The 25,771-nt window shown below is 36.8% G+C and overlaps 1 protein-coding gene across 1 annotated transcript; it reads left to right on the forward strand.

The window, feature by feature from the left end:
• The first annotated feature begins 3,156 nt into the window (after positions 1-3,156).
• LOC125662028 (uncharacterized) lies at positions 3,157-23,790 on the forward strand. The gene is made up of 6 exons (XM_048894206.2): positions 3,157-3,601; positions 8,116-8,416; positions 10,430-10,515; positions 15,908-15,975; positions 20,252-20,409; positions 22,621-23,790. The coding sequence occupies exons 1-6, from the start codon at positions 3,494-3,496 to the stop codon at positions 23,421-23,423; spliced, it is 1,524 nt and encodes a 507-aa protein (XP_048750163.2). The 5' UTR covers positions 3,157-3,493; the 3' UTR covers positions 23,424-23,790.
• Positions 23,791-25,771: the final 1,981 nt, after the last annotated feature.

Below are 25,771 nucleotides of genomic sequence, written 5' to 3' on the forward strand. Positions count from 1 at the left end.
GAAGATTTTCAAAGAAATAAAATGCATTTTCACTATATGATCAATAGGGCCCCACCCTAATACCAGAACCCCTGACCCAGGGGCCATGAATTTCACAATTTTGAAAGAGGCATCCTTGCTCATCATAACCATACTATTGGTTTGTCTACTTAATACCCAAGGACAGAGAAGAAGATTTTCAAAGAAATAATGCATTTTCACTATATGACTTATAGAGCCCCACCCTAGCACCAGAACCCCTGATCCAGGGGCCATAAATTTCACAATTTTTAACAAGAGGTACTGTGAGCAATGCTCACTAAGAATACCCCCCGCTTACCCCAATCTCCCAAAGGGTGTTGGTAATAGGTATAAACTACCTCTTTTCTGAGTGTTGCTACTTCGATGTCCAGTGCGCATGACCTTTGACCTTTTGACCCCAAAATCGATAGGGAACATCTTCATCCCATGGGTAGTCCATATGTATGATATGGTGACTGTAGGTGGAAAGGAAAACGCTTTAGAGCCCGGAAACCATATTGCTACTTCAATGTCCAGTGCGCGTGACCGTTGACCTTTTGACCCCAAAATGGATAGGGATCATCTTCATCCTATGGGTAGTCCATATATATGATATGGTGACTGTAGGTGGAAAGGATAACGCTTTAGAGCCCGGAAACCATATTGCTACTTCAATGTCCAGTGCGCTTGACCTTTGACCTTTTGACCCCCAAAATCGATAGGGAACATGTTCATCCTATGGGTAGTCCATATGTATGATATGGTGACTGTGGGTGGAAAGGATGACACTTTAGAGCCCGGAAACCATATTGCTACTTCGATGTCCAGTGTGCTTGACCTTTTGACCCAAAATCGATAGGGAACATCTTCATCCCATGGGTAGTCCATATATATGATATGGTGACGGTAGGTGGAAAGGATAATGCTTTAGAGCCCGGAAACCATTGCGTCTACAGACGGACGGACGGACAACCCGATTCCAGTATACCCCCCCCCCCCCCAACTTGTTGCGGGGGTATAAAGAGGCATCCTTGCTCATCATTACCATGCTATTAGTTTGTCTACTTAATACCCAGAGACAGAGAAGATTTTCAAAGAATTTCTACATTTTCACTATATGACCAATAGAGCCCCACCCTAACACAAGAACCCCTGCCCCAGGGGCCATGAATTTCACAATTTTGGTAGAGGGCTCAACGCTCATTATAATTATGCCCACAGTTTGGCTTCTTGATGTCCAGGAGTAAAGAAGAAGATTTTTTAAAAATTACACTCATTTTGATGGGTTTTGCCCCACCCCTCAGGCCCCAGGGGGGCAGGGACCACGAATTTCACAATTTTTGTTCCCCTCCACCCACAGATGCTACATGCGAAAATTGGTTGAAATTGGTTCAGGGGTTTCAGAGAAGAAGCTGAAAATATTCAAATGTTGACGCACGACGAACGACGACGGACAAAAACAGATAGCAATAGGTCACCTGAATGAATTCAGGTGACCTAAAAAGCGATTATCTCATTTTAGCACAAAATTACATTTATTAAAGAAACAAAAATAGCGAATCTCCTGTTAAAACTGAGTAATAATGTTATAAACCAACACGTGAAAGAGACTGCTTGATTTAACAACGTCTCAAAATATCCTTAACAATGGCGGACTCTCAAACAGTCGGCATAATAACGCATGTTATCCAGGCTGGCTAAAGTCGAAAGTAAGACTTATTTTACTCGATCAATTCAATCAAAAGTGGAATTGTGACGTTAAAACGCTATCGAAAACAATGAACTATAGAATGTACAAAGATGAATTAAAATTCGGGAAAAAACCCAATAATATCCTACCCAGAAAAGGTGTTTTAACCTTTTGTAAATTTCGAACCTGTAATCAACACTTGCCTAATGAAAGTGGGCGCCGGTGAGCTCAGAGAAATAAGACGTACTAAATGTGATTTAAATGAAATTGGCGATGGATTACACTCCCTGTTTAATTACAAGTCTCTGATTGATGCAAGAAAACAATGTTTATCACCGAAACAAATACATGTACGTTTCAAAAATATTATTACATTTAAATTGATAATGAATTCAAACAAGCAACATTTTCCAAGAAAATTATGTTTTTCCTTTATAAGAATTATCAATGAAATATGCTCCCCGACCCGATGACTACTCGAATCTAAAACTGCATATGTTGCTAATCTCCATACTCACGCATGCCTTAAAACATTTATTGCCATCACTTTTATGTTAAAACACCAAATCTCTGTATACAATTGTGTAATTGTGACGAGAAAAATAAATTCTGTTCAGAAACGTATAGCTCAGGATTCATAAAGATGTAATAAAGGAAAAGATATTGCACATTTCTCATGGGACTGATATAAATCACTTGTTTCTAGTCGCACGCGACTAGTAAATTTTTGTAGTACTGTTGTATCACGTATATATTGACATGAATACATTCAGAAAGCGTTTAATGAATGCAGATATTTTGTTGGATAATAAGCAGACTGGTGCATATCTTGTATTTGTTCTAGTATTAATTTGTTGACAAGCGTCTACCGTTCGTAAGGTGTCTATTTATATACACCTGTAATGGAGACTGCTCCCTTCCGTGCAATCTGTGATTATTTTTTTTAAAAATATGATAATACAAGGGTTTTCAATGAAGAAGCGTTAATTATTAATGGCGCGACATAGTATTCATCGTTTCTGCTACAAATTCGTGAAAGGGGGTTATAATCTTATGATATTGGTACACTCCATGATTAGCTTGACGGCCCGTTGTGACCTCGAAGTTTTTTACTGTCCACAGACACGTGGTCACGCCTTACTTCTTGTAAATTAAATATTTCAAAAACGTGTAAGTCGTGGTTTAAAATATCATTAGGATTATTTATATTGCCAATTTTACATTTGTTTTGTCAGTTTAAATAATTTATGGAATGCTATTAACATATATCATTTCGCTGGGATAAATTTCGCACTCTTATCGTCACCTCCGACAAAAAAACAAATGAGCATGTTTAAGTTCGTAAGTAACTTCAAACACCTGAATTATTAAAATAAATAGCTCGTAGTTGTTTTTATACTGTATTTTTTAATTTGTTTACTAGATTTATTACTTATAAAACAATGCACGTGGTATTTTTTTTCTGAAAAATTGACCACATAGTTTTGCGTACGTACACAATTGATGAGTATTGCTTTAGGTCGCAGATCACCACGTCAAGAAGAAAAAGAAAAATGACCTTTGGACTAAACGTTTTTATACGAATTTTGATTGTGTTAAAATTGGGACTGTCTGATTCCAGTTCTGTACTGATGTGAGGGTCGTTGAATGTTCCTGATTTTCTGTGCTAGGATTTCATGAGTTTTAGATACCACTGTATTGTATAAATAGACCGTAATACTTTAACTTAATTAGAGAAAATTCAAGACATTTTACATTAACAGCAAAAACGACATATTTCAAAACATAAATGTGAATTCTGAAATGTCGAAGGACAAGGTAGACGAAATTGCACGCAAATTGTCATCGAACGAGAGCTGGGAGAAGCAGAAGTGGCAACCTAATATTCAACGGGAATCAGAACTCAATGAGGTAAGGTATATATTGATACTCCTTTCCCGAACTCCCTAGAATGATTAAAAGTATCATCATATTCGTAGTTAGAAATTAGAATGTTTATTATTTTTAAAGTATTATTTTCTAAGTCGGAATTCAAATACATTTTTAAAATACATGTATAGTAATTTCATACCAACTGTTAAGCCGTTCTTTACACGCTGATTTTGACTACGAATGGCGCAGATTACCCGATCAGGATAAACGGTTCACGGCGGGTGTAACCACTCGATAGGGGAAATTTACTCCTCCTAGGCACCTGATCCCACCTCTGGTGTGTCCAGGGGTCCGTGTTTGCCCAACTATCTATTTTGTATTCCTTATGGGATTTAGGAGATGGATCACTGTTCGTTATCTTCACCTTGCATACGCTGAATGAATCTCATCGACAAGGGATGCTTACTCCTCCTAGGTACCTGATCCCACCTCTGGTATATCCAGGGGTCCGTGTTTGCCCAACTCTCTATTTTGTATTGCTTATAGGATTTAGGAGGTTGATCACTGTTTGTTATCTTAACCATTTTACGGTTGATAATTATTATTTTGTATTAGACCTTTGTGTTAGAATTCATATATTTACAACAATGACATCTCATTGTTTTATAACGAGAACGTACACAATGTTGATATATACGATGTCAAAGAACCTGAGCCACGAATAGCCAAAAATGGCCCTTAGTCAGAACATGATATTATTCTCGGGGACAGAAACCAAGAATATCTATTTTTCAAATATGTTATCCTTTTTCCGATATCTTTTCATTTTTTTAAGTTATTGACCTTCAAAGTACCCATTGTTTTGGCCAGATTGTTATTGACGTCGCAATTTTGCAAGGTAACGTCACAATTTTACAACGTCTCATGTACTTTTACGTGAAAGTTCTCTAGGTATAAAAGTGAAACAAAAACACTATTCAGTGCAATTTAATTATGATATGGTAAATATTTAAATCTGTCTATGGTAATTCTATATTAAAACACACACCTATATAGTATAATTGTACATCTCTTTCTCCTCTCTCTGTTTGTCTCCTTCCCTCTCTTTATATTTTTAAAAATTTTATATATGAAACCATTCAACGGTTTTAAAGTAATATTAATTCAGTACCTCTTTACTTAGCTTTGTTATTTAAGTATGACATGAAGATAAACCCAATCCCAATATTTTAACTGTATAACCATTTATTGCACATACCGATATTTTTTTTTGGGGGGGGGGTCTTAAAATGTACACGAAAACACGGTGGACCCAACCGTTGACTTACGAATAAGATCTATTGACCTATGTGTGTGCGTTTCAATATTACATGTAGTTTATGTTGCATATTGATCACTTCTTTTAACAATCTTTTATAAGTTTGCGGATTTTTATTATTTATTTGGGGGGTGTTATTATTATCCCGCATGTACATGTAATCACGCCAAAAACAGTAATATCCAGGCTTCGGACAGCGGCGTTATTTCAGACGCACTTTGCTACATGTACAACTTTGGACAGTGAGTAAACATTTTAATCCTATGTTTCACACTTTTATTTGTGTTTTGCTATATAGGGAGTTACGTTTATGATGTGTGTGTGTGTGTGGGGGGGGGGGGGGGGGGGGGGTAGGGAAATTGTTACAAAAGTAGCCGTACATGTACAGAATAACACATGAACATTTAGTTTAGCCATATGGATATAATTTATTTTACATTTGGCTAAGAAAATGTTCACGTAAAATATGTTCCATTTATCTAATTTCATTAGTTTCCTATCCGGATCATTTATTACAATAATATCTAGACCTGTGTGTATTTCAAAATGCCTTAATTATTATCATTAACTCCATAACATCTATGAAACGAATTCATTAATCAAAAAGTCTTATTCTGATACTGCTACATGGAAGGTGCTACATATAATAGAACCAAACTCCCTCCTCGCATATATTTGGTTAGTGTGCAAACAAAATGAAGCGGATGTTATTTTCACATAAATAGAAACAAGAATTTTATCAATCAAGGGGTTAACACCATAAAATTTGCTTATCTTAACATTTTCACATTTCTTCCTGTCATATAGGTTTAGTTCTTATCTTACATAAAATGCATGAGGGAAACCTTTTTCCGTTATCAGACACTTCCTAAGCAGAACAGTGGTTTAATAATGTCTTCAGTTCTTCCTTCTATAATGCTTAGTAATATTTTACTTAATTATGTAGGATAATATATTTTAAAAATAAATACATAAACTTTTACTTCAGGAACGAGTGTGATTCATATGTTCACCTCTGTTTTAATCAGTATTAATGATATCGTCTTCTTTTTTCCATTTGTCTTTTTTATTTCGTTATAAGATTTGTGGTTTTGAATATTTGCTGTTAAGACTGAATTTTCCATGATAAATATAATTGAAACAATGAAATATACACTATTTTCGTTAACATTCTTTTTACATTATTTTTTTTTTATTTTCGAATTATTCATTATTATTATTCCTTTTTATTAACTGTCTTTTTATGTACTGCGACAGCGATTTCAACATGCTCATCAGTGCCAAGAAAACTGAATGCACGGAGATGAAACATGTGAAGCCAGATATTTATTAAATTCAACGGCCTTCAGATAATTCAAATATATATAGTGTGATAACGTATAAAGAAAGTGAGTGGAAGTAAAGGCGCAGACGACATGGGTGGATCTCGATTGTATCTGGAGTGGATTGGAGGACTTAGCTTCGTAATTGGTTGATCAAATAACTAAAACTGTTAACTAGTGCAAGGTTTTTGTAACTATACCTAACATGGTTACATATATATTCAAGTTCATATATTGAGCATATAATCTATTTGAAATTTGGGGGGGGGGGGGGTCGATTGATGTACATAGCCCGATTCCTACGATGGCGCGGATCCGGTTTTATTTCAATAATATTGTTTGAAATAATCATATTTTATTAACTTTGAATAATTACTGGTTTCGTAAAAAGACAATGGAACAATCCCCAACTATGATATTTAAATATTACGATTTGTATTAAACCTATAGTTTGGAAAAGTATTCGGATTTCGTGCATGGAATGTAAAATTCCGGTTATTTGCAGAACATAAAAAGTAAAAATTCACTTATCCCCCAGGCCTCGATCCAAAAAAACCCTCTTAACTTCTATGCAGTATGTAATATACTGATTTACAATTCATTAAGATTTATTGGATCGATGCCCGGGGGTTATACAATTTTTTGGTGCATATTGTTGGATATTATCAGCTTTTACAAAACTAACACAACTGTTATGGGTTCTGCATGTTATAATTTCTATATGCGTGAATTTTCGCGGAAAAAACACACTGGATTTATAAAGAAGAAGGTCTAAGCTATTTCATACCATGATGAAATATTGGAATGAAGATACTTTATTTTACTCAAAATCACAGGGCCATATTTGGGTATTCGTGGCTCTTGTTCTTTATTTACTGTGGATTTTCATTGTATCCATGTAATATTAAAAAAAATTAATATTCAAGTTCGCATAATTGCATTCGGCAAAACAAAATAATTTACTTAGTATTTTTCTTAATATGCAATCAATGCAAGAACATTTTATGAAAACGGACAAACATCTCATCAAATTTCTATGAGAACTTTTATAAATTGTAAAATAAATGTAACTTTACAGCTCACTGAGGTTAAATGGTTTTTAAGATATACAACATTACCCTCCAACCAACCAACCAAATGAGGAAAAAAACCGTAAATTTCTTTGATATTAAAAATATCAATCAAAATAGCAGGTGTAGAACTTCATTATTCATAGATATACACAAATTTTCAATCAAATCTGTTCATCGGTGTCAAAGATGAACTCCAGACAAATTGTCTACGGACGGACAAGGAAATTACAGTCATCTGCGTTTGCAAGGAGTATAAATATCTTAAACTCTAGTATAGAACGATACAGTGATGTAATATGGCACATTGGTTTTGACTACGGGTAACTCCATTTACCTGATCAAGATATACGGTTCACGGCGGGTGTGACCGGTCAACAGGGGATGCTTACTCCTCCTAAGCACCTGATCCCACCTCTGGTATATACAGGGATCCGTGTTTGCCCAGCTCTCTATTTTGTATTGGTTATAGGAGTTATGAGATTGATCGCACGCTGTTCGTTATCCTCTCCTTTTATCAATCTGTATTAGCTGACGTGGATTTGGGGCTACTCGTGTATTCTGTAGCTCACCTGATCTGCTGATAGTTTAACATATATCTCCTTTTCTGCTACATACGTGTTACTTTAGTGGTATTGAAATACACTAGTTGGGGATAAAATCAGGAATTAGCACAGTTGAGAATTTCATACTACATGTATAAAGCAATACCAATTAGCACTCTTGTTTAAGTTTCAAACACGCTAAAATAGTAATAACGCGAAAATAAACATTCACATAACTGGTCATGATATAGTATTCTGTTTTAAGCAGTGGTATGAGAACATAAGTGATTTCTTTCAGGGTTTCCTCTACTGTAGAGGCCCAGCGTGGGACAAATCGTCTTATAACATAAATCGGCACCCAGGAATCGACAGCAATTTTAAATCCATCTATTCAACTTCGCTCAGGACCGGAAGCACATCAAGTAATTTTGGAAGTCTATCGAATATGTCGACTTTCAGGGCAAGCAGAAACAACAGCCTTTCACACACGAATAACGCTAGGAGAAGCCGCCTGGCAGCTGTGTTTCTAGTGATGTTCATGCTGTTTGTTGTTGTGGGAGTGGCTGTGGGGATTACCCTTAGTTACGTAAAACAACGAGGTAGGTATGCGTGGTTAGTTAGTTGTATATTTTCACTCATATAAAGACGTCATCATTACCGGTGCTAACCCTATCGTTGGCGCTTACGGTCTTTTGAGCAGGGAAGGGATCTTTATCGTGCCACACTTGCTATGAAACGGGGCCTTGGTTTTTGATGTCTCATCCGAAGGACCGCCCCATTTAGTCGCCTCTCAGCAAGGGTACTGAAGAAACCGTATCCCAAGGAAACCTAAGGACAGTATGCATGATATTGCTTTTCAGAACGATTTGTGTGTGTAATATGAAATAAGCCTGTTCAGTTGGTTTTAATATAAAGGGATGTGCGTCGTTTACTGGAACCATTGGTGATCAGAATTAAACATTCCATTGAGACAATTATGGTACCCGATTATGAGTCAATATCTAACCACAGGCCATTTATACTCATCGAGTAATATGAAAAAGGTTCCAACAGTCTCGATTAACGTCGGCATTTCGCAAATTCTATGGTCGTTATAATCATCTAATTTGCCAATATAACCTATCATTGGGTTAAATCCTGTCTGAGATGTTTCATACTGATTGTTAGGCCGTTCTTCGCACACTGATATTGACTACGGAGAACTCCGTTTACCAGATCAAGATTAAGGCTCACGGCGGGTGTGACCGGTCGAAATGGGAAGCTTACTCCTCCTAGACCCTGATCCCACTTCTGGTATATCCAGGGGTCCGTGTTTGCCCAACTCTCTATTTTGTATTGCTTTTGGGAGTTATGAGATGGATCACGGTTCGTTATCTTCACCTTTCATACAAACGATGCTTCCAATGAAGTTTTGATACTGCACCAATACATGTTCATAAAACAAATAACTAGCATCCTTAAGAGTTGTCCATGTCCCTGTCATTCAACTCTTATGTTTAAATCCATTGCAATGCCTCGCAGCACTGCGTTGGAAAATCACAACAAAACTGGTAGACAATATCATATTCGCAGGGTTAGTTTAAACCGGAAGTCTGACCTAAACACTGTAAACCAACTCTTATTCGCGACAAATTTATTTCGCAATTCGCCATTGATGAACTGATTCGCTGAAAACCAGATTATCTGAAACAAATGCAAGAGCACTAAAGGCCTCTTTCATGGCGAGAAATATTCACGATAAAGAAGTTCTTACTTGCGAGAAAAGTATCGGACAACGTAGATCAGATATTAAAAGTGCCGTGATTTAAGGTGCAAGTGGGCATCTCTGTGAATCTGTACGAATTATGTGTATTGGTTTCCCTTATGATTAAATTTTTGCTAATCAATATCTCAAAAACCAACACCTTATAATGTAAACACCCTATATATTTTGTATAACCTTTTAACGGACATGTTAAACACCGTCAATGCTAGTCTTGTTCTGTACTCGTAATGGATTTTTACAAGACACTGGGGCAATTAAACCAGTCATGGATTCTAACATTTTGGTAGGGGTCACTATGCTTATTTAAACTCTGTTCATACTTTGTGTGCTCGATTGTCCGAGTAAGAAACGAATGTCGAGTCTCCAATGAAACTCGCTTGGCGATCATTTAATCAGCATCGATGATCGTAATTATAATTGACAAGACAGTTATTCCGCAATTCATAGAAATCTACGTTACTGGTTGAAACTCAAATTCCAATCCTGATGTCCAGACTCATGGACGAGTTGCAAAACCTCAGCAGGAGTCTCAATTCAGCCTGATAAGCACTATAAACTTAATTCTTATGATTGATAAAAATAATTACATACCCTGTCTAAGACCTGAACCTTTAGTCCATGAAATGCAGATTATTTCGTTTTCAGGGAATGTTCTGCTCCCACCTCTGGTGTTCTCAAGGGGATCTGTGTTTGCCTTGCTCTCAATACTGTATTCTTTATAGGATTTATCAGATTGATCTATTTACGTTATCATAACCTTTTTTTTCATTTCTCAGAAACCATTGTCTGCCCACCATCCCCTAAAAGGAAATCTCTAATTTGAATTCATATATATTTATTTCCCCAGATATTATCAGGCTCCACGTGACATTTAGCGTCGATAACAATGGCACACACAACAGCCAACAAGACGACGTTCTATTTTGCTCTAAGGTAAGATCTTCATATTGAGGACGTCTCAGTTGACTACTTAAAATTCAATGTACAGGTGCTTGATGTTCTGAATATAATTTTAAAATGATGTCTTTCTGTGAATAAAATATCGACAAGATACATCACACCGCCATCTTGCTTTTTTACCAGCTGCATCGCTTGCAATTTTCAGCGCAAATTTCGATTCAATATGGCAATGATTCCCCTACGGTACCGCGGACCTCTACCCTCTACATGTAGTACCAACTCTATCAAGGTTTCATCTCTCGTTAAAGTTCATTGGTCGGCGATAATCAACTTTCAGATTTCGTCTATTTCTGAACTCGGTAAAGGTAGGACGGGAAGTTAACATCACTTCCGGATAGCCCTTTCTCCATTGGTCGATCAAATGAAAAATGGTGAATATGCCAGGGCAGGTGCCTAAAAAATCGAAAGTACAGAAGGTTTTACAATTTTCAGTCAATGGGAGCTATTACGGACTTCATTTTATGAAATGAAGTGAGAAATTCATTTCAAAAATGACATCTTACGCTGCGCATTCTATGTAATGGCTTGTTGTAATGCTCAAACATTCTGTTTAGTCGTATAGTGCCAGGGCCCAGCTAAAAGTCGACCAAAAAATAATAGGCATTTTTCCGAATTCATTTCTGTATATCTTGGAAAGTATACGGAATTTCGAGATGAACTTTGGTAGTAATGTAGATTGATTATGTATGAATATATTAGAATACATAGTAGAATTTTATATCAATATGGGATATCGGAACTAGAAAGTTTTGGAACTCTTCAGAAAAAGAAGTTACGAAAATTATGCGTCACTTGGGCAACTGTTGTATACAAATAAGGGATGGCTAAAGACGGCTCAATTCTGATACAAAAACATCTGCCTGGTTTAAAGATTATTTTTCATTATGTTCCAAGTGAATGTCCTAGTACCAAAACATGAGTTATTGGATTAAATTTCTGATGTTTGGTAGCAGAGATAAAACAAAGAAAAAGTCTATGTACAACACCGTATTCACTTATGTGGATATTTACTTTATTAAAACAGCCGACCGCTATGAAATTATATAATTAATCATAATAAATTATTTATAAATCGATCTCCACAAACGTACATGCACCAACATGTAGCCCCACCCCACCCCGTTATCCTGAGTTTGCTTTAAATAATCACAAACAACATTAAATTTTGTTATTTAAAGTACATGCAAAGATCGATTCATTAGCTGGTCACTTGTTATGCGGTGAATGGTAGTGGAAATGCAAGGTTTCATTGATGAGTTCAGTTCATGAACGGAAGAATACCCCCCCCCCCCCTATTTTACAACTTGGGGGTTGGGGCAGAACTCCTTTTCTTGGTAACTAAGATTTTTCATATAATTTTAACGGCACTTTTTTTTTTCGTTCGTTTCCCATCCATCAACTTTCAAAAACGATGTTAAAATATGCCTGAACTCACTATATCTGATAGTAAATAAGTAACATGTGCTTGCTTACCGAAAAGTTGCCCAAGTTAACGCAGAAAACGTGATCTCGCTGAGCATACTAATATTAAAACCAGGACAGAATCGGAGACGAAATAATGGTTCCGATATTCCGTATTGGTTTATTGTTTTTATATAGGCTAACTTGGGTACCCTATATTAAGAGTCTTTATTGAAATCAAAGCATGCATACAGTTCAGTATTATTGTTTGTATGATAGATACGTGTCAGAATTTTGAATTAAAAATATCAAATACTTTATATATATATTTGTTTTTTCATCGATACATTTGCAATAAAAATATCACTGTTCTATAAGTCTTGAAAATAAAAACAATTTGTAAGTCCACAAAAATCTGTGTCGTCTGGCATTTTGCACTGGTCTCAACTCCGAATAAATATTGACCGGTCCCTAATATGTCCCCACCCTTTGCGGCAAACCGTTTATAACGCACATATATTTACGCATAATACAGTGTATGGTTTTACTTACAACAGGGAGTGTGGTATGTATAAAACAACGACAATTCATGATCTTATTATGTCCACAAGTTAAACATCTTGTGTTTGATTTATTGTTTTTTAACTAGCAGAGACCTAGTGACCGCAACACTCCAATCCTAAATAAGTGAGGACATCTAACAGTTGATTTCTAACCTAAATCTCTCTATATCATTATTCAGATTAATAATGGGATGACCGTTTAATTCATTTCACATATTTCTGTTAACCTTTTCATGCATCATGAAATAAATCTGTTAATTCCTCTAACTAGGGTCATGAACTTAGTTTTCATTACTTCCGTTTTAATATTTTTTTTACTTAGTTTTCATTAGTTGATTCATCCTTTTTCCCGCTCTATCTTTTCCGGGTTGAACATGCCGACTTTCACTTTACCTAAATCACTACCTATTTTAATGTCTTAGATTTGACACGTTGTATAATACCCTCACTGGTTCTGTAATAAGGTGCAATACCTAAGCGATTGTTCAAAGACGCGAACATTTTTGTTTATTATACTGTTGAATCATGTAAATTCGTGGGGGCCAATTTTACCTAAATCTATACCAAATGAGGCAAATGTTTTCTACACACCGGACTTGTTCGCTTTAAAATTTTATGTAATACATAAACGTACAAAAGTGTGCATTACAGTGGGTTAAGAACTAATATTAAATTCAAGTTCATTCATATTAGAGATCTCTTGTTCGAGTAAAAGCAAGTTCGATTTAAAATGGCAATGCGTGGTGATATTTGCTGAAAAAAATAATTTTATCTTTTTCAATAGTTTGTTCAGTGTATGTGTGTGAAAACGTCTTCTTATTCATTGAATAGGCCCATAAAATCTTTCCTTACGCTGGCAGCAATAATAATGTAGCAACATTGAGGGGAGGGATTTAAATTATGATTCAAGTCTTTTTCGGTAGATTTATTTTATTTTTGGCTTTGGTTTGTTTGTGAAACAACATACTCTCACAATTGGGGGATTGGAGCAGAAAATGACTACGCGGGGAAAAGGAGTTTGCTTGATATTTTTCATAGCACGTTGTTATGGTTTAAAAACACATCACATGGTGGACTCTGAGGATGACTTCCCGTTTCCTCTGTAATTTCTTCTTCCCTTGTTCTTAAACCTTTTGATTTTACAAAATGATGACCTCCTATTAACATTAATGTATACAATATTTTTCGTTCCGCGTTTTAGCAACACGCTTTGACATTTTGAATATATGAAATTATGTGTTGAATTATTATAAGAGTTCTGAATAAAATATTCCATATCTTGACAAAACCTATATGTGTCAAATGTATGAACAACGAAACATTACCCATAGAGTGTCCGTGGGTAAAGAGTGTGCGGTGACTTGGTACCAATGTTTAAGGTAAAAAAAAAAACCCACAACATTCAATGCACATACTCTCGAGTTTTGGAGGTGTCCGGTAGGGGACATGTATTGCTTATGTAATACTCTCAGAATGCTCGTTCACCAATTCCAGGAAAATCTGTGCTAGGATTTTCCCCTGAGAATGTTTGTTTTCATTTTCATCCTCATTCATTTGACTCTGAATCAGAATTTACATTGATGTCCACTCTCACAGGCACCCCTCACTTTGTCAACTCCTCGTCAACAGTCTCTGTATAATTTATATCAAATGCGGTCAGTTTGGGCGTCTTCATAATTTTTAGGTCACCTGAGTTTACCCATTGCAATCGGTTGTCGTCCGTCGTACGTTAACAATTGAACATTTTAACTTCTTGATAACTAACAGTCCAATTCTTTTCAAATTTGGTATGAAGCATGTTTGGAACAAAGGGGGCATAAATTGTAACTTTCAGGTCTCCAGCACTCCTGGGGCTTTGGGGGGGGGGGGCAAAAACTGTTCAAAATTGACAAATTTTCAAAAATCTTCTTCTCAAGGACCGCACATGTGAAAGAAAAACTAAATGCATGGTGATGGAGAGCAGGATGGCTTCTACTAAAATTGTAAATTTCATGATCCTCGGGATAGGGGTTCTGACCCCCAGGGAGGGGCCAAACTTGGTATATAGTGTTTATGTGTAAAACACTTAAATAACATCTTCTTTAGTGCTGTTGATACTATATTGAACTTAAATAGATATTTGAAAGAACAGGTAGTCCTTTACCAAAATGTAAATTTGATGATCCCAGGGGTAGGGGTTTTGGTATGAGGGTGGGGCCAAAATGGTCAGTTATTAAATTTGTGAACAATAGACATTTTTAACTTCTTGACAACTACAAGTCCAATTCTTTTTCAAATTTGGTATGAAGTATCTTTGGGACAAGGGAGACATAAATTGTAAATTTCAGGTCTCCTGCACTCCTGGGGCCCTTAGGGGCGGGGCAAAAATGGATCAATTTCCAAAAATCTTCTGAAGAACCGCACACGTGTAAGAAAAACTAGTGATCCCCGGGGTAGGGGTTCTGACCCCAGAGCGGGGACAAACTTGTTATATTGTGTTTATGTGTAAAACACTTAAATGACATATTTAATGCTGTTGATACTAAATTGGAAACTAAATGGATAGAGCTGGTAGTCTTTTACCAATATTGTAAAGTTGATGATCCCCAGAGTAAGGGTTCTGCCCCCAGGGTGGGGCCAAACTTAGTATACAATATTTATGTGCAAGTTTGCTGATACTGTATTAAATATAAATGTATACTTAGGAATAGCAAAAAAGGATGTACAAAAAATTGTGAATTTTAATCAAAACCCAGGGTTATGACTTAAGAATGAGTCCAAATTAGTCATATGTTTTGATGTTTTAATGTTAATACACCTATTATTTAAAGCCTTTCATCAGTGTATGCACTTTTGAAGGCAGTGAAGTTTCAAGAACACATTTTGTTTTATACTGTTGCTGCACATTAGAATTTAGCTTAGATATTCAGAACAGAATTTTTTTTCTAGATTTCATAGCCCATGGAAACAGTGATACTTTTTCACTAGTATCAAGGTGAGTGATAAGGCCTGTTGTCCTCTTGTTAAATGTTGTAGCGTCAGCAACTCTTCTTTTCTTGCTGAGTAGATGGTTGTTTGTTTTACGTCATGTCGAGAATTTTTCACTCATATTGAGACGTCACCAGCTGTAGGTGAAGTACCACAAATTTAGACCTATGCTTAGCGCTTACAGCAATACGGGTAAATATTGTGCCGCGACACGGGACCTCGGTTTCTAAGGTCATATTGGACAGCCCTATGATTCTTCCTAATTCTCAGTACGATTGTATTTCATTTTACATTTCTCCTCGAATGAACTTTTTTCGAACTACATACTCATTGGTCAGAATGGTTGTTGGAAACAAGCGGTGTTATATTTCAGGTATGTTTGAAGTTGTAATGACGTATGTTGTAATTATGCTGTTAACGAATTAATATTGCAGGTACAGAAAGCGCTCCGTTCAACCAAATTTAGACACCATTTCCTGGAATGCAAATCTCTAAACACAAGGTAAGAAAACTTACTTTTCACTAAAATTTGAGAAGTGGAAAATAGGTAATTGGAGGTTGTTTTTTTTATTTGATATCAATGGCAGGTATAATGACTAATAGTTATTAAACACATCTAGCACATATATTTATTCAAGGTCAGATTTGAATATTCTTTTTATGTACAGACTCCCAAGCGTACTACTAGTGAAACGCTAAACGGACGCTAAATAGTTTGGGAATGAATGCTAAACGATTTGAAAGGAAGTTCCGAACGCTTCTTATTGAGAACGGAATCAACAATAACTTTAAGATCTTATTTCTGTTGACAATTTATTTTTCAAATTTTTAATTGTTTAAAGTCCAGCATTGTAGAATTTTAAATTATTGCCTCAAATCGAAAGCGACACCTTTCAGACCGTGTGATTGATTGATTGATTGTATCTTGCTTAACGTCTCACTCGAGAATTTTTCACTCGTATGGAGACGTCACCAAGACAGGTGAAGTGCTTCAAATTTAGGCCTATGCTCGGCGCTTACGGCCATTAAGCAGTGAAGGTTCTTTAGCGTGCCACGGGTTTCATCTCCGAGGACCCGTGACATTCACATCTGATGCCGAGCGTTTGGCGATGGAACTGTCACTACCTGTTTTAACGACTTAGGTGTGTCGCGGCCGGGATTATTGACCTACATTGACTAAAGGACGCCAGGTGAGTTCCGAGTGAATATGCGGAAATGATTTATTATTGGAAATGAGCAGTATAGGGTGACAACGGTACGCCTGGGAAGGGTACATGGGACGGGATACTCTGGTCAGGTAACTGAGTGACCCTAATAAAGGTCTGTGTATTATTTCACTCTGTACCAACCCTTACCAATTAGTCATCAAACTGATCTACCAGTTGCTGTGGTTCAGTGGTTTTTTGACCTGGAGGGCGTGGTTTCGCGTCACGCCCATACCTTCGTAGCATTATAATATATGATGTAATCAAGAGGCAGTAACTGTTTCTTCGCAGAGCGCTGTGAGAGTTACCGATCTTTTGGGTGAAACGTTAAAACTGATCTCCCATGAGTGGGTATATGTTGTCATTATTACGAAATTCCACTGCTACCTACCGGGCGTCACACATACGAGGGACCAAGATTGGAAGTTTGATCTCACGGTTACAAAACCACTGCTATTAAACTGATGTACGTAACTGCAGTTACGTACATCCCAAGATGGCGGAAGAAGAAACGGGTAATTTTTCAATTCAGATTATATCTTATCCTATCAACTATTCAGTGATATTAATTAGTCAAGTTTGTGTATTTCTTTACGCTTTATCGTTCAGAATGGTAAAATCCGTTTGTTTCTCCTGAATGGACGAGTTAAACTCCTGTGTAAAAACACACGTGATGTACGTAACTCATTAAAATATTTTTGGTTGATGTACGTAATTTTCATATATGATGTACGTAACTGTGAAATTCACTCGTACTTCGACAAACCTTAAAGCTTGCTTTCTAAGCAGCTAAACAAGCAGAGAAGTAATGCACATACTTTATGGCAGAGAGAATGCCATTAGCGATTAAAAAAAACACCTCATTCTATAACCTCTTGAGATATTTGATACGAACAGATGCTGCACACAGGGGGAAAAGGGGGGGGGGGTATTACTCCAAATTCTGTACCATTTAAAGACTATGCTTATTCTTGGGAGGACAAATTTTGAATTTTGGTGTCTTTTGGAGGTCCAACAAAACCGTAGTATTTCTGTCGAGGGAGGGGGGGGGGTAGGTAAAATGGATGTTTTGGGGGTGGTTTTCTGGGTATTTTGAAAGGTTTAATTTAAAGGAGAACTTTACATCATTATCATTAACTTGTATGAATGTTTCACAAGCTTACAAGATCTTGATTTTAAGATGTTTTATATTTTTCAGGTTATGTAGATTTTCAGTAATTTTTTATTATTAATTTTGGGCGGGGGGGGGGGGGTAAAATGTGCATAAATATTTGGGGGATGTTTTAACCAGGTATTTCTTTAGGATACGTTGACAAACATGATTTGTTTGGTATTCTTTTGCTGCAATACTACGTAGACTCAATTACTCTGCTGGAATTAACTCTCCTGGAAATTTTTCATGTGATCTTCAGAGCTCCAGTGTCTGTTTTATCCGAGAACAATTAATACCAATTAATTACCTTTGATATATTATTTTAATATCATTTCACGCGTTCTCGTCTGCATATGCATGATATACACAAGTGTTGTAACACGTCGAATTTTTCATATTTCTTCATATAAAATTACATTTTTTCAACAACAAAAAATCTGTTGAAAGCCATTTTCATCCGATTTTTGTGAAAATTCTTATTGTGAAATTCAGAAATATATCTAATTTCACTGTTTAATGTTGAAATATTTTCATTACTAAGGCTATGCCATTTTTTGATTGATTGTTCTTTAACTTATAGCATTATAGGTACTACATCATAGATATGAAAGAACGTTCCTAAATCTTCTTAAAAGAGCTTAAATTGAAAGTTTGATTTGATGGCATGTTGGTAGCATTATTTAACATGTGATTTTTATTGATGAAGGCATTCTATCGGGCTTTTTGAAAGAACAAATGAATAAAAGTTTAATGGAGATCTTTTGAGTTACGTACATCTTTTATGTGCAAATCGGAAAGTTACGTACATCATATTGTGAAAGTTACGTACATCAATCTACGTATTTCAAATACCGATTGCAGCAAATTCGGGACAGCATCATGACTTTCGGTACAATTGTGAACTATTGATATAAATAGACATCCTCTTTCGTGAAGTGTATTTCACTTTGCTTTCTAAAAGACAAAAACATCGCTATTCTAATTTTCCTGTTTCTTCTTCCGCCATCTTGGGATGTACGTAACTGCAGTTACGTACATCAGTTTAATACCAGTGAAACGGACTGCCTTACTGGGGAACCGGGCTTAATTCACGTTATTGTTGAGGATAGGCAGGGTACTGATCACGTGATTGCAATATGCTATTTAAGAACCACAATGTCATGATAGTCACTAACATGGCACTACTAACTATCACATCATAGCTTTCTAAACTATTTTACATCCCATAGTAGACCATGACGTCATATATATTCGTACATTGTGGTGTTATATTGACAAGATAAAAAAAAAAGCCGAGAAAATCGATGAGCATAATTTTATGTTTGTTTTGAATGTTGTCGAATTTGTCCCGTAATTCTCTTTTTAGTTTGATGAAATATTCAGAATAAATTGATCTGCATAGTTCTTTTGGGATTTCTAAATGTTGATAAGCATTGATGGAAATGTTTAAGTATATATGATAATAATATGTAACTATAGAAGTGCGATAACCGAATCGTACGTCGCTGTAGTTTTACATTACTCCTCCTAGGCACTTGATCCCACCTCTGGTGTGTCCAGGGGTCCGTGTTTGCCAAACTCTCTATTTTGTATTGCTCATAGGAGTTATGAGATTGATCACTGTTCGTTATCCTCAGCTTTCATTGAGTACTTTATATTCTTATGATTCATTATGGTCATAAAATATTTCATTTAATCAGTTTCAAGAAAGAAATTATTACACGTGTTCCCCCCATAAATGCAGGTAAATGTGTATAACAATTGTGAAAACGTAAGATTACATAGTAAATTATCACATATTATTGATTAGAAGTTGTATAGACCACATAATCCGAGGGAGATACTGAAAAATCATCGAAAGGATATCCTTTAGTCCGTGTGCATTACTTTCTGAGAACGTTTAACAGGACTTTTTAAGGAAGGTAACTCTTCCATGACCATAACGTCATTCAATGAGAAGAAACCCCACAATATTACATGTTTCCCTTTAGTACATTCATAGACGTAGGAGAAAAAAGTCAAACAGCTTTTTAAGCCACTGCACATGCCCTCACTAAACTTAATTTCAGTAATAGGTTGAGTACTTTGTTATATATCGATTCGGCGTACAAGTAGGGAAAATGGTCTCTACTACTCCAATGGATTTTTCTCTCAGGATCTATTTAGTCTACTCTATTAGTCTAATTTCAGTGAGACGTCTGAAAGCAGTAAACGTTTCTACTTTACTATAGTAATAACATGTCACAGTATGATTTACTATAGCATAAACTATGTTACTAGGGTAAAACATGGATACTTTAATTTGCTACTGTATAAACATTCAGGCGATCCTCTGATACTTTGATGTAAAAGTGCAAGCTCAGCACAGAACTACACAGGTTCAATATGATTATTACTACCGTAATGTATCTCATTTCCAGACAAATGCCAGCTGTTGTTCACCTGTTCTATATAGTGGATTTTGTCGGTGATAGGGACACAGAAGATGTTGAAGAATTAAAACGGATCGTCATCAACGCCATAAAGGAAAGTAAATCCAAAAGAACACGGGTACAGAACTTGTACTTAGCAGAGCAAGGTAAAGGAGAAAGCTGTTATAAAGACTCCTTATCTATCTATCTATATATCTCCATATGAGTGAAAAATTCTCGAGAGGGACGTTAAACAATATCTAATTAATGAATCTATCTATCTATATTCCGTTTAACTCCGTTTACCTGATCAGGATATAGAGCTCACGGCGGGTGTGACCGGTCAACAGGGGATGTTTACTCCTCCTAGGCACCTGATCCCACCTCTGGTGTGTCCAGGGGTCCGTGTTTGCCCAACTATCTATTTTGTATTGCTTGTAGGAGTTATTGGATTGATCACTGTTCGTTGTCTTCACCTTGCATGCACACACATATACTGTATATGAAGAAATCGGCAGTTTTTTGTTTTGTTTTGTTTTAATTTCAAATTTTTGTGTATCTTGTAAAACACTTAAATTATCGTATGTGTGTATTTATGAGGCTGTACGACGTGTCATACATATTTCACCTGTTTTGACCAGAATTATTTGGTTTTGAATCGGTGTTTACAAACATCTAAGTCATTTCTAATGCTAAATCACGTGACAGTTACGTATCTAGTTCTAAGATCATGGTCTTATCTGTGTAGATCTGTATACTATGTTACTACAATACTGTGTCATAAGTGCTTTACGTTTATCTTAAGAAAGAAATAAAGAATATGAAAGGCAAAGATAACGAATAGTGATCAATCTCATAAATCCCATAAGCAATACAAAATAGAGAGTTGGGCAAACACTGACCCCTGAATATACCAGAGGTGAGATCAAGTGCCTAGGAGGAGTAAGCATCCCCTGTCACACCCGCCATGAGCCCTATATCTTGATCAGGTAAATGGAGCTATCCGTAGTCAGAACCAGTATGTCACTAATGGTCTAACAATCGGTATGAAACACATTAGACATCATTTGACCAATGATAGGTTATATTGGCAAACTATATGGTTATAACGACCATAGAATTTGCAAAATACTGACTTTAAACATCAAATACCTATATCAAATACCTTTCAGTAATTCCTAAATATCTTCATTGTTTTACGCTCTTTCAAACCTTAAGTAGTTGTGTCTGAGTTGTATGTCATGTTGGGATTCCCCTATGCGCATAGGGATATTTATAAATGAGTAGTCAGACATGGTTTTGAATTGGGATCAGGGATCGAACCCGGGATCTTTAATTTGCATAGCGAAATCCCTTAACACTAGGCCACCGCAACATAGCGAGATCCCTTAACACTAGGCCACCGCCGCATAGCGATATCCCTTAACACTAGGCCACCACAACATAGTGAGATCCCTTAACACTAGGCCCACACAACATAGCGAACTCCCTTAACGCTAGTCCACCGCAACATAGCTAAATCCCTTAACACTATGCCTCCGCAACATATCGAAATCCCTTAACATTAGGCCACCGCCGCATAGCGAAATCCCTTAACACTAGGCCACCGCAACATATCGAAGTCCCTTAACACTTGGCCACCGCCACATAGCGAAATCCCTTAGCACTAGGCCACCGCAACATAGCGAGATCCCTTAACACTAGGCTACCGCAACAGCGAAATCCTTAACACTAGGCTACCGCAACAGCGAAATCCCTTAATACTAGGTCAACACAGCATGGCGAAATCCCTTAACGCTGGTCCACCGCAACATAGCGAACTCCCTTAACACCATGTCACCGCAACATAGCTAAATCCCTTAACACTAGGCCACTGCAACATATCGAAATCCCTTAGCACTTGGCCACCGTAATTTAGCTAAATCCCTTAACGATAGGTCACTGCAACATAGCGAAATCCCTTAACACTTGGCCACCGCAACATAGCGACATTCCGTAACACTAGATCACCGCAACAGAGCGAAATTCCTTAACACTAGGCTACCGCAACAGCGAAATCCCTTAACACTAGGCTACCACAACAGCGAAATCCTTTAACACTAGGGCACCACAACAGCAAAATCCCTTAATAGTAGGGCACCGCAACATAATGAAATCCCTCAACACTAGGCTACCGCAACAGCGAAATCCCTCAACACTAGGCTACCACAACAGCGAAATCCCTTAACACTAGGCTACTGCAACAGCGAAATCCCTTAATAGCAAATCATTGACACTAAGCCACCACAACATAACGAAATCCTTCAACACTAGGCTACCGCAACTAGTCGTATGCATGTATGGCGAAATAGCTTATATTCCATATCTTTGCTATGCAGGTACTCGTCAGTTTGAGTTTAGTCTCCCACTTGACACATTTGAAGGATCAAAGCCTGTTGAGAAGTCTATAAATCAATCTACATTAGGAGAAACTACAGCATATGTGCAGAATACAGCGAAACGGCAAATTGTCACAGTAGCAGTGACGAAACAAACAGTGACAAGTGTCAAAGGCATGGAGTTATTATCACCACGTACTGAACAGGAGAGAACAGTTATTACACGTACAACAGTGACACCTACAATATTGAGCTCACAAAAAGAAAATACACTGAGACCAGAACAGAAAATCCAAAAAATAGAGTTGAACGATGAAAAGAAACATGAAATAAAAAGAAAATTACCAAACGTGAAAATGTTGCAGAAAACCCCGACAACGGCAAAAGTGACATTAGCAGAGGAAATCCAGACAATATCAAAAGTGAATACGGTAGAGGAAATTCAAACAACGCCTACAGTGAAAACAGAGGATGTCCGGGCAACACCTGAAGTAAAAAAGGTAGAGGAAATCCATGCAACACCGATAGTGAAAACGTTAGGAGAAATCCGGACAACGCCAAAACTGACAATGCAAGGAGATATCCACACAACTTCAAATGTGAAAATGGCAGAGGAAGTCCGGACAACGCCAAAAGAGACAATGGTAAAGGAAATCCAGACATCGACAAAAGTGAAAACGACGTCAAGCACAATAACGATAGAAAAAGTCCAGACAAAAACTGCGGACGTTAAAACGCTTGGAAAGAACTCGTGGGATAGACTATTGTCCGGTATGAACTTTGACCTGGAATGGCTTGAATAAGTTTAAATAATGTACGGAACTATTTCTTAAGCTGTGCTACTTCTATATGTTGACGTTTTCTCTCCATATTTAACAACCTCCCTTTGTGTATAAAATGTGCACTTTGTTAAATATCATTTCATATAACGCTTGGTCAGAAATATATAAAAACCCAACCCCTTGTAGCGTATCTAGGAAGTTAGGGCATTGGACAGAATAAAAGCAAACCTTTGTAATTTTTAACAAACGACAGTATGCAACGACCCCTTCTGTACTACAGGTATCCCAATTATGCTATGATATTCTCGCTTTGGCCCCATCTCTGTTTGTGATCATTACGCATTTTTATGCTATATTTGTGGTAAGAATATTAAAATAACCGATTTTATGGTTATTATTTTCAAACCAACAAACCATTCCATTTAGTCAACACGACTGATTTTGTTGGTGTGGTTGGTTGTAAAGGATTGTGAAAGAAGTGTATATATCAAAAGGTTCGATTGATTTAACCAAATGTAAGAAATTGAGTTTGAAGTTGTGGTCTATAGGCTTGACCTAGATGGGGTTGTTAGAGTTGTAATGCCCCCTTTGGTTGAAAATCTCCGTAACAAAAAAGAACGCTTTTGCCGCTTTGGTGTCTCCGATCCTCTTTAGAGCGGAAAAGATACAAACTGTGGTCGCGATTCTCTATCTGACGAAAGAATTTCCTTACAGCTTCAAGTTGCATTGTCTCCCTTATCCTATAGTACAATATTTAATAGTAATGCACATAAAAACTCAATCACATTCCACCCAAATTCATGCCACGACGCGGTGACATTAGAGTTCTGTTTAATATTTAAATTTTTGTGGTACCATTAAGAATGTGGATGAGTAGGTATCAGGACAACTCGCCCCCAAGACAACTCGCCCTCAAGACAACTCGCCCCATCATCGGGACAATTCGCCCTCAAGACAACCCCCCCCCCCTTCTCTTGAGATATCTCGCTCCTTTATATCATACATGTTTACAATTATCATTTTTGGTCTAAATCCAAGAGGTGTTTTAGCAAAAATTAATGAATTTCTTATAGATAGTATGTACACTGTACATCACAGACAATAAGACGTGTTCACATGAACACGTATTAGAGACATTTAATCAATTACCTGAAGATCAGCAAATATAATTTTCCTTGCCAATTGATTTATGAAAAATATAACTTTTTCTGAAATGCAATAATCAAATCCGTGTATAATTCTATTATAATTTACCATTCGTGTTAAAGTATGAAATAAAAAGACGTATCTTAATAGGGTTAAAAGTGTAAATAACACACACACACAAAATAAAAATAAAATGTGATAATATATTTATATATAATATTGGGGGCGAGTTGTCTCAAGAGAAGGGGCGACTTGTCCTGAGAAAGGGCGAGTTGTCCTAAGAGGGGGCGAGTTGTCCAGCATTCGATGAGTATTGTCGTTTTGATTTTACAAAATGCTGACCGTATAGCATTATTGCATACAACATTTTCCATTCCGTTTTCCGTTCCGCGTTTTAGCAACTCCCGTATTTGAAATCCTACTTTTAAGCAAAAGTTCACGCATATTCAGGTTACCAGCTTAACTGTTAATGATATGCGAAAAAGATTATTTGAAAAATCCTTTGAATGAAAAGTGCTCGAAGCAAGGGCATTCCCAAATGTATAATTCAACATATCGACAGTCATCAGAGAATTACCGGGGTTACTAACTATCATACCATGGAAATACAAGTCAGAAGTTGCTCCCAAGCAGTTTTTAAACATAAATATATAGAGAATATCTATCCCAAATTTGTATCATCTTGCTTTTGCAGATGCAACTGAACTTTCGCACTGTTTACAAGAGGTCAATGGCGTAGCTAAGTTTCAAATATTTGTGAGCGCGGGGGGGGGGGGGGGGGGGGGGCTGCCGCCCCCAGAAGCTGAGGACATTTTTCGTAATATGTAATAAAAATTTAACGAAAATATTTGTAAGCACGTGTATACAGTGCTACTGCGTAGCTACGTCACTGGAGGTGATGCTTACTTATGTAAACGCCCATTTTCAAAATTAATGTACAATGGGGGTCGATTTCAAGGTCACAATATGAGTAATTACCTTAAAGCATTCTAAAAATCGACAATTTGAGACTGATACAATGTCGTTCTAAGATATAATCCATTGACAAGCAATCGACAGCTAATGTTACACATATAGAGCTGATCACTTGACAGCCGATAAAATATTGTGACGTTTTCCTGCGATACCATTATCACGGCGTAAGTTTCATTGTGATGGCATATCATGTGAAAAGCACTTGTACAGCACTGTGGAGCTGTTTATCATTTTGTTTGGGAGGTGTA

Source organism: Ostrea edulis, chromosome 8 (assembly GCF_947568905.1).
Source record: "Ostrea edulis chromosome 8, xbOstEdul1.1, whole genome shotgun sequence".
Lineage (NCBI taxonomy): Eukaryota > Metazoa > Mollusca > Bivalvia > Ostreida > Ostreidae > Ostrea > Ostrea edulis.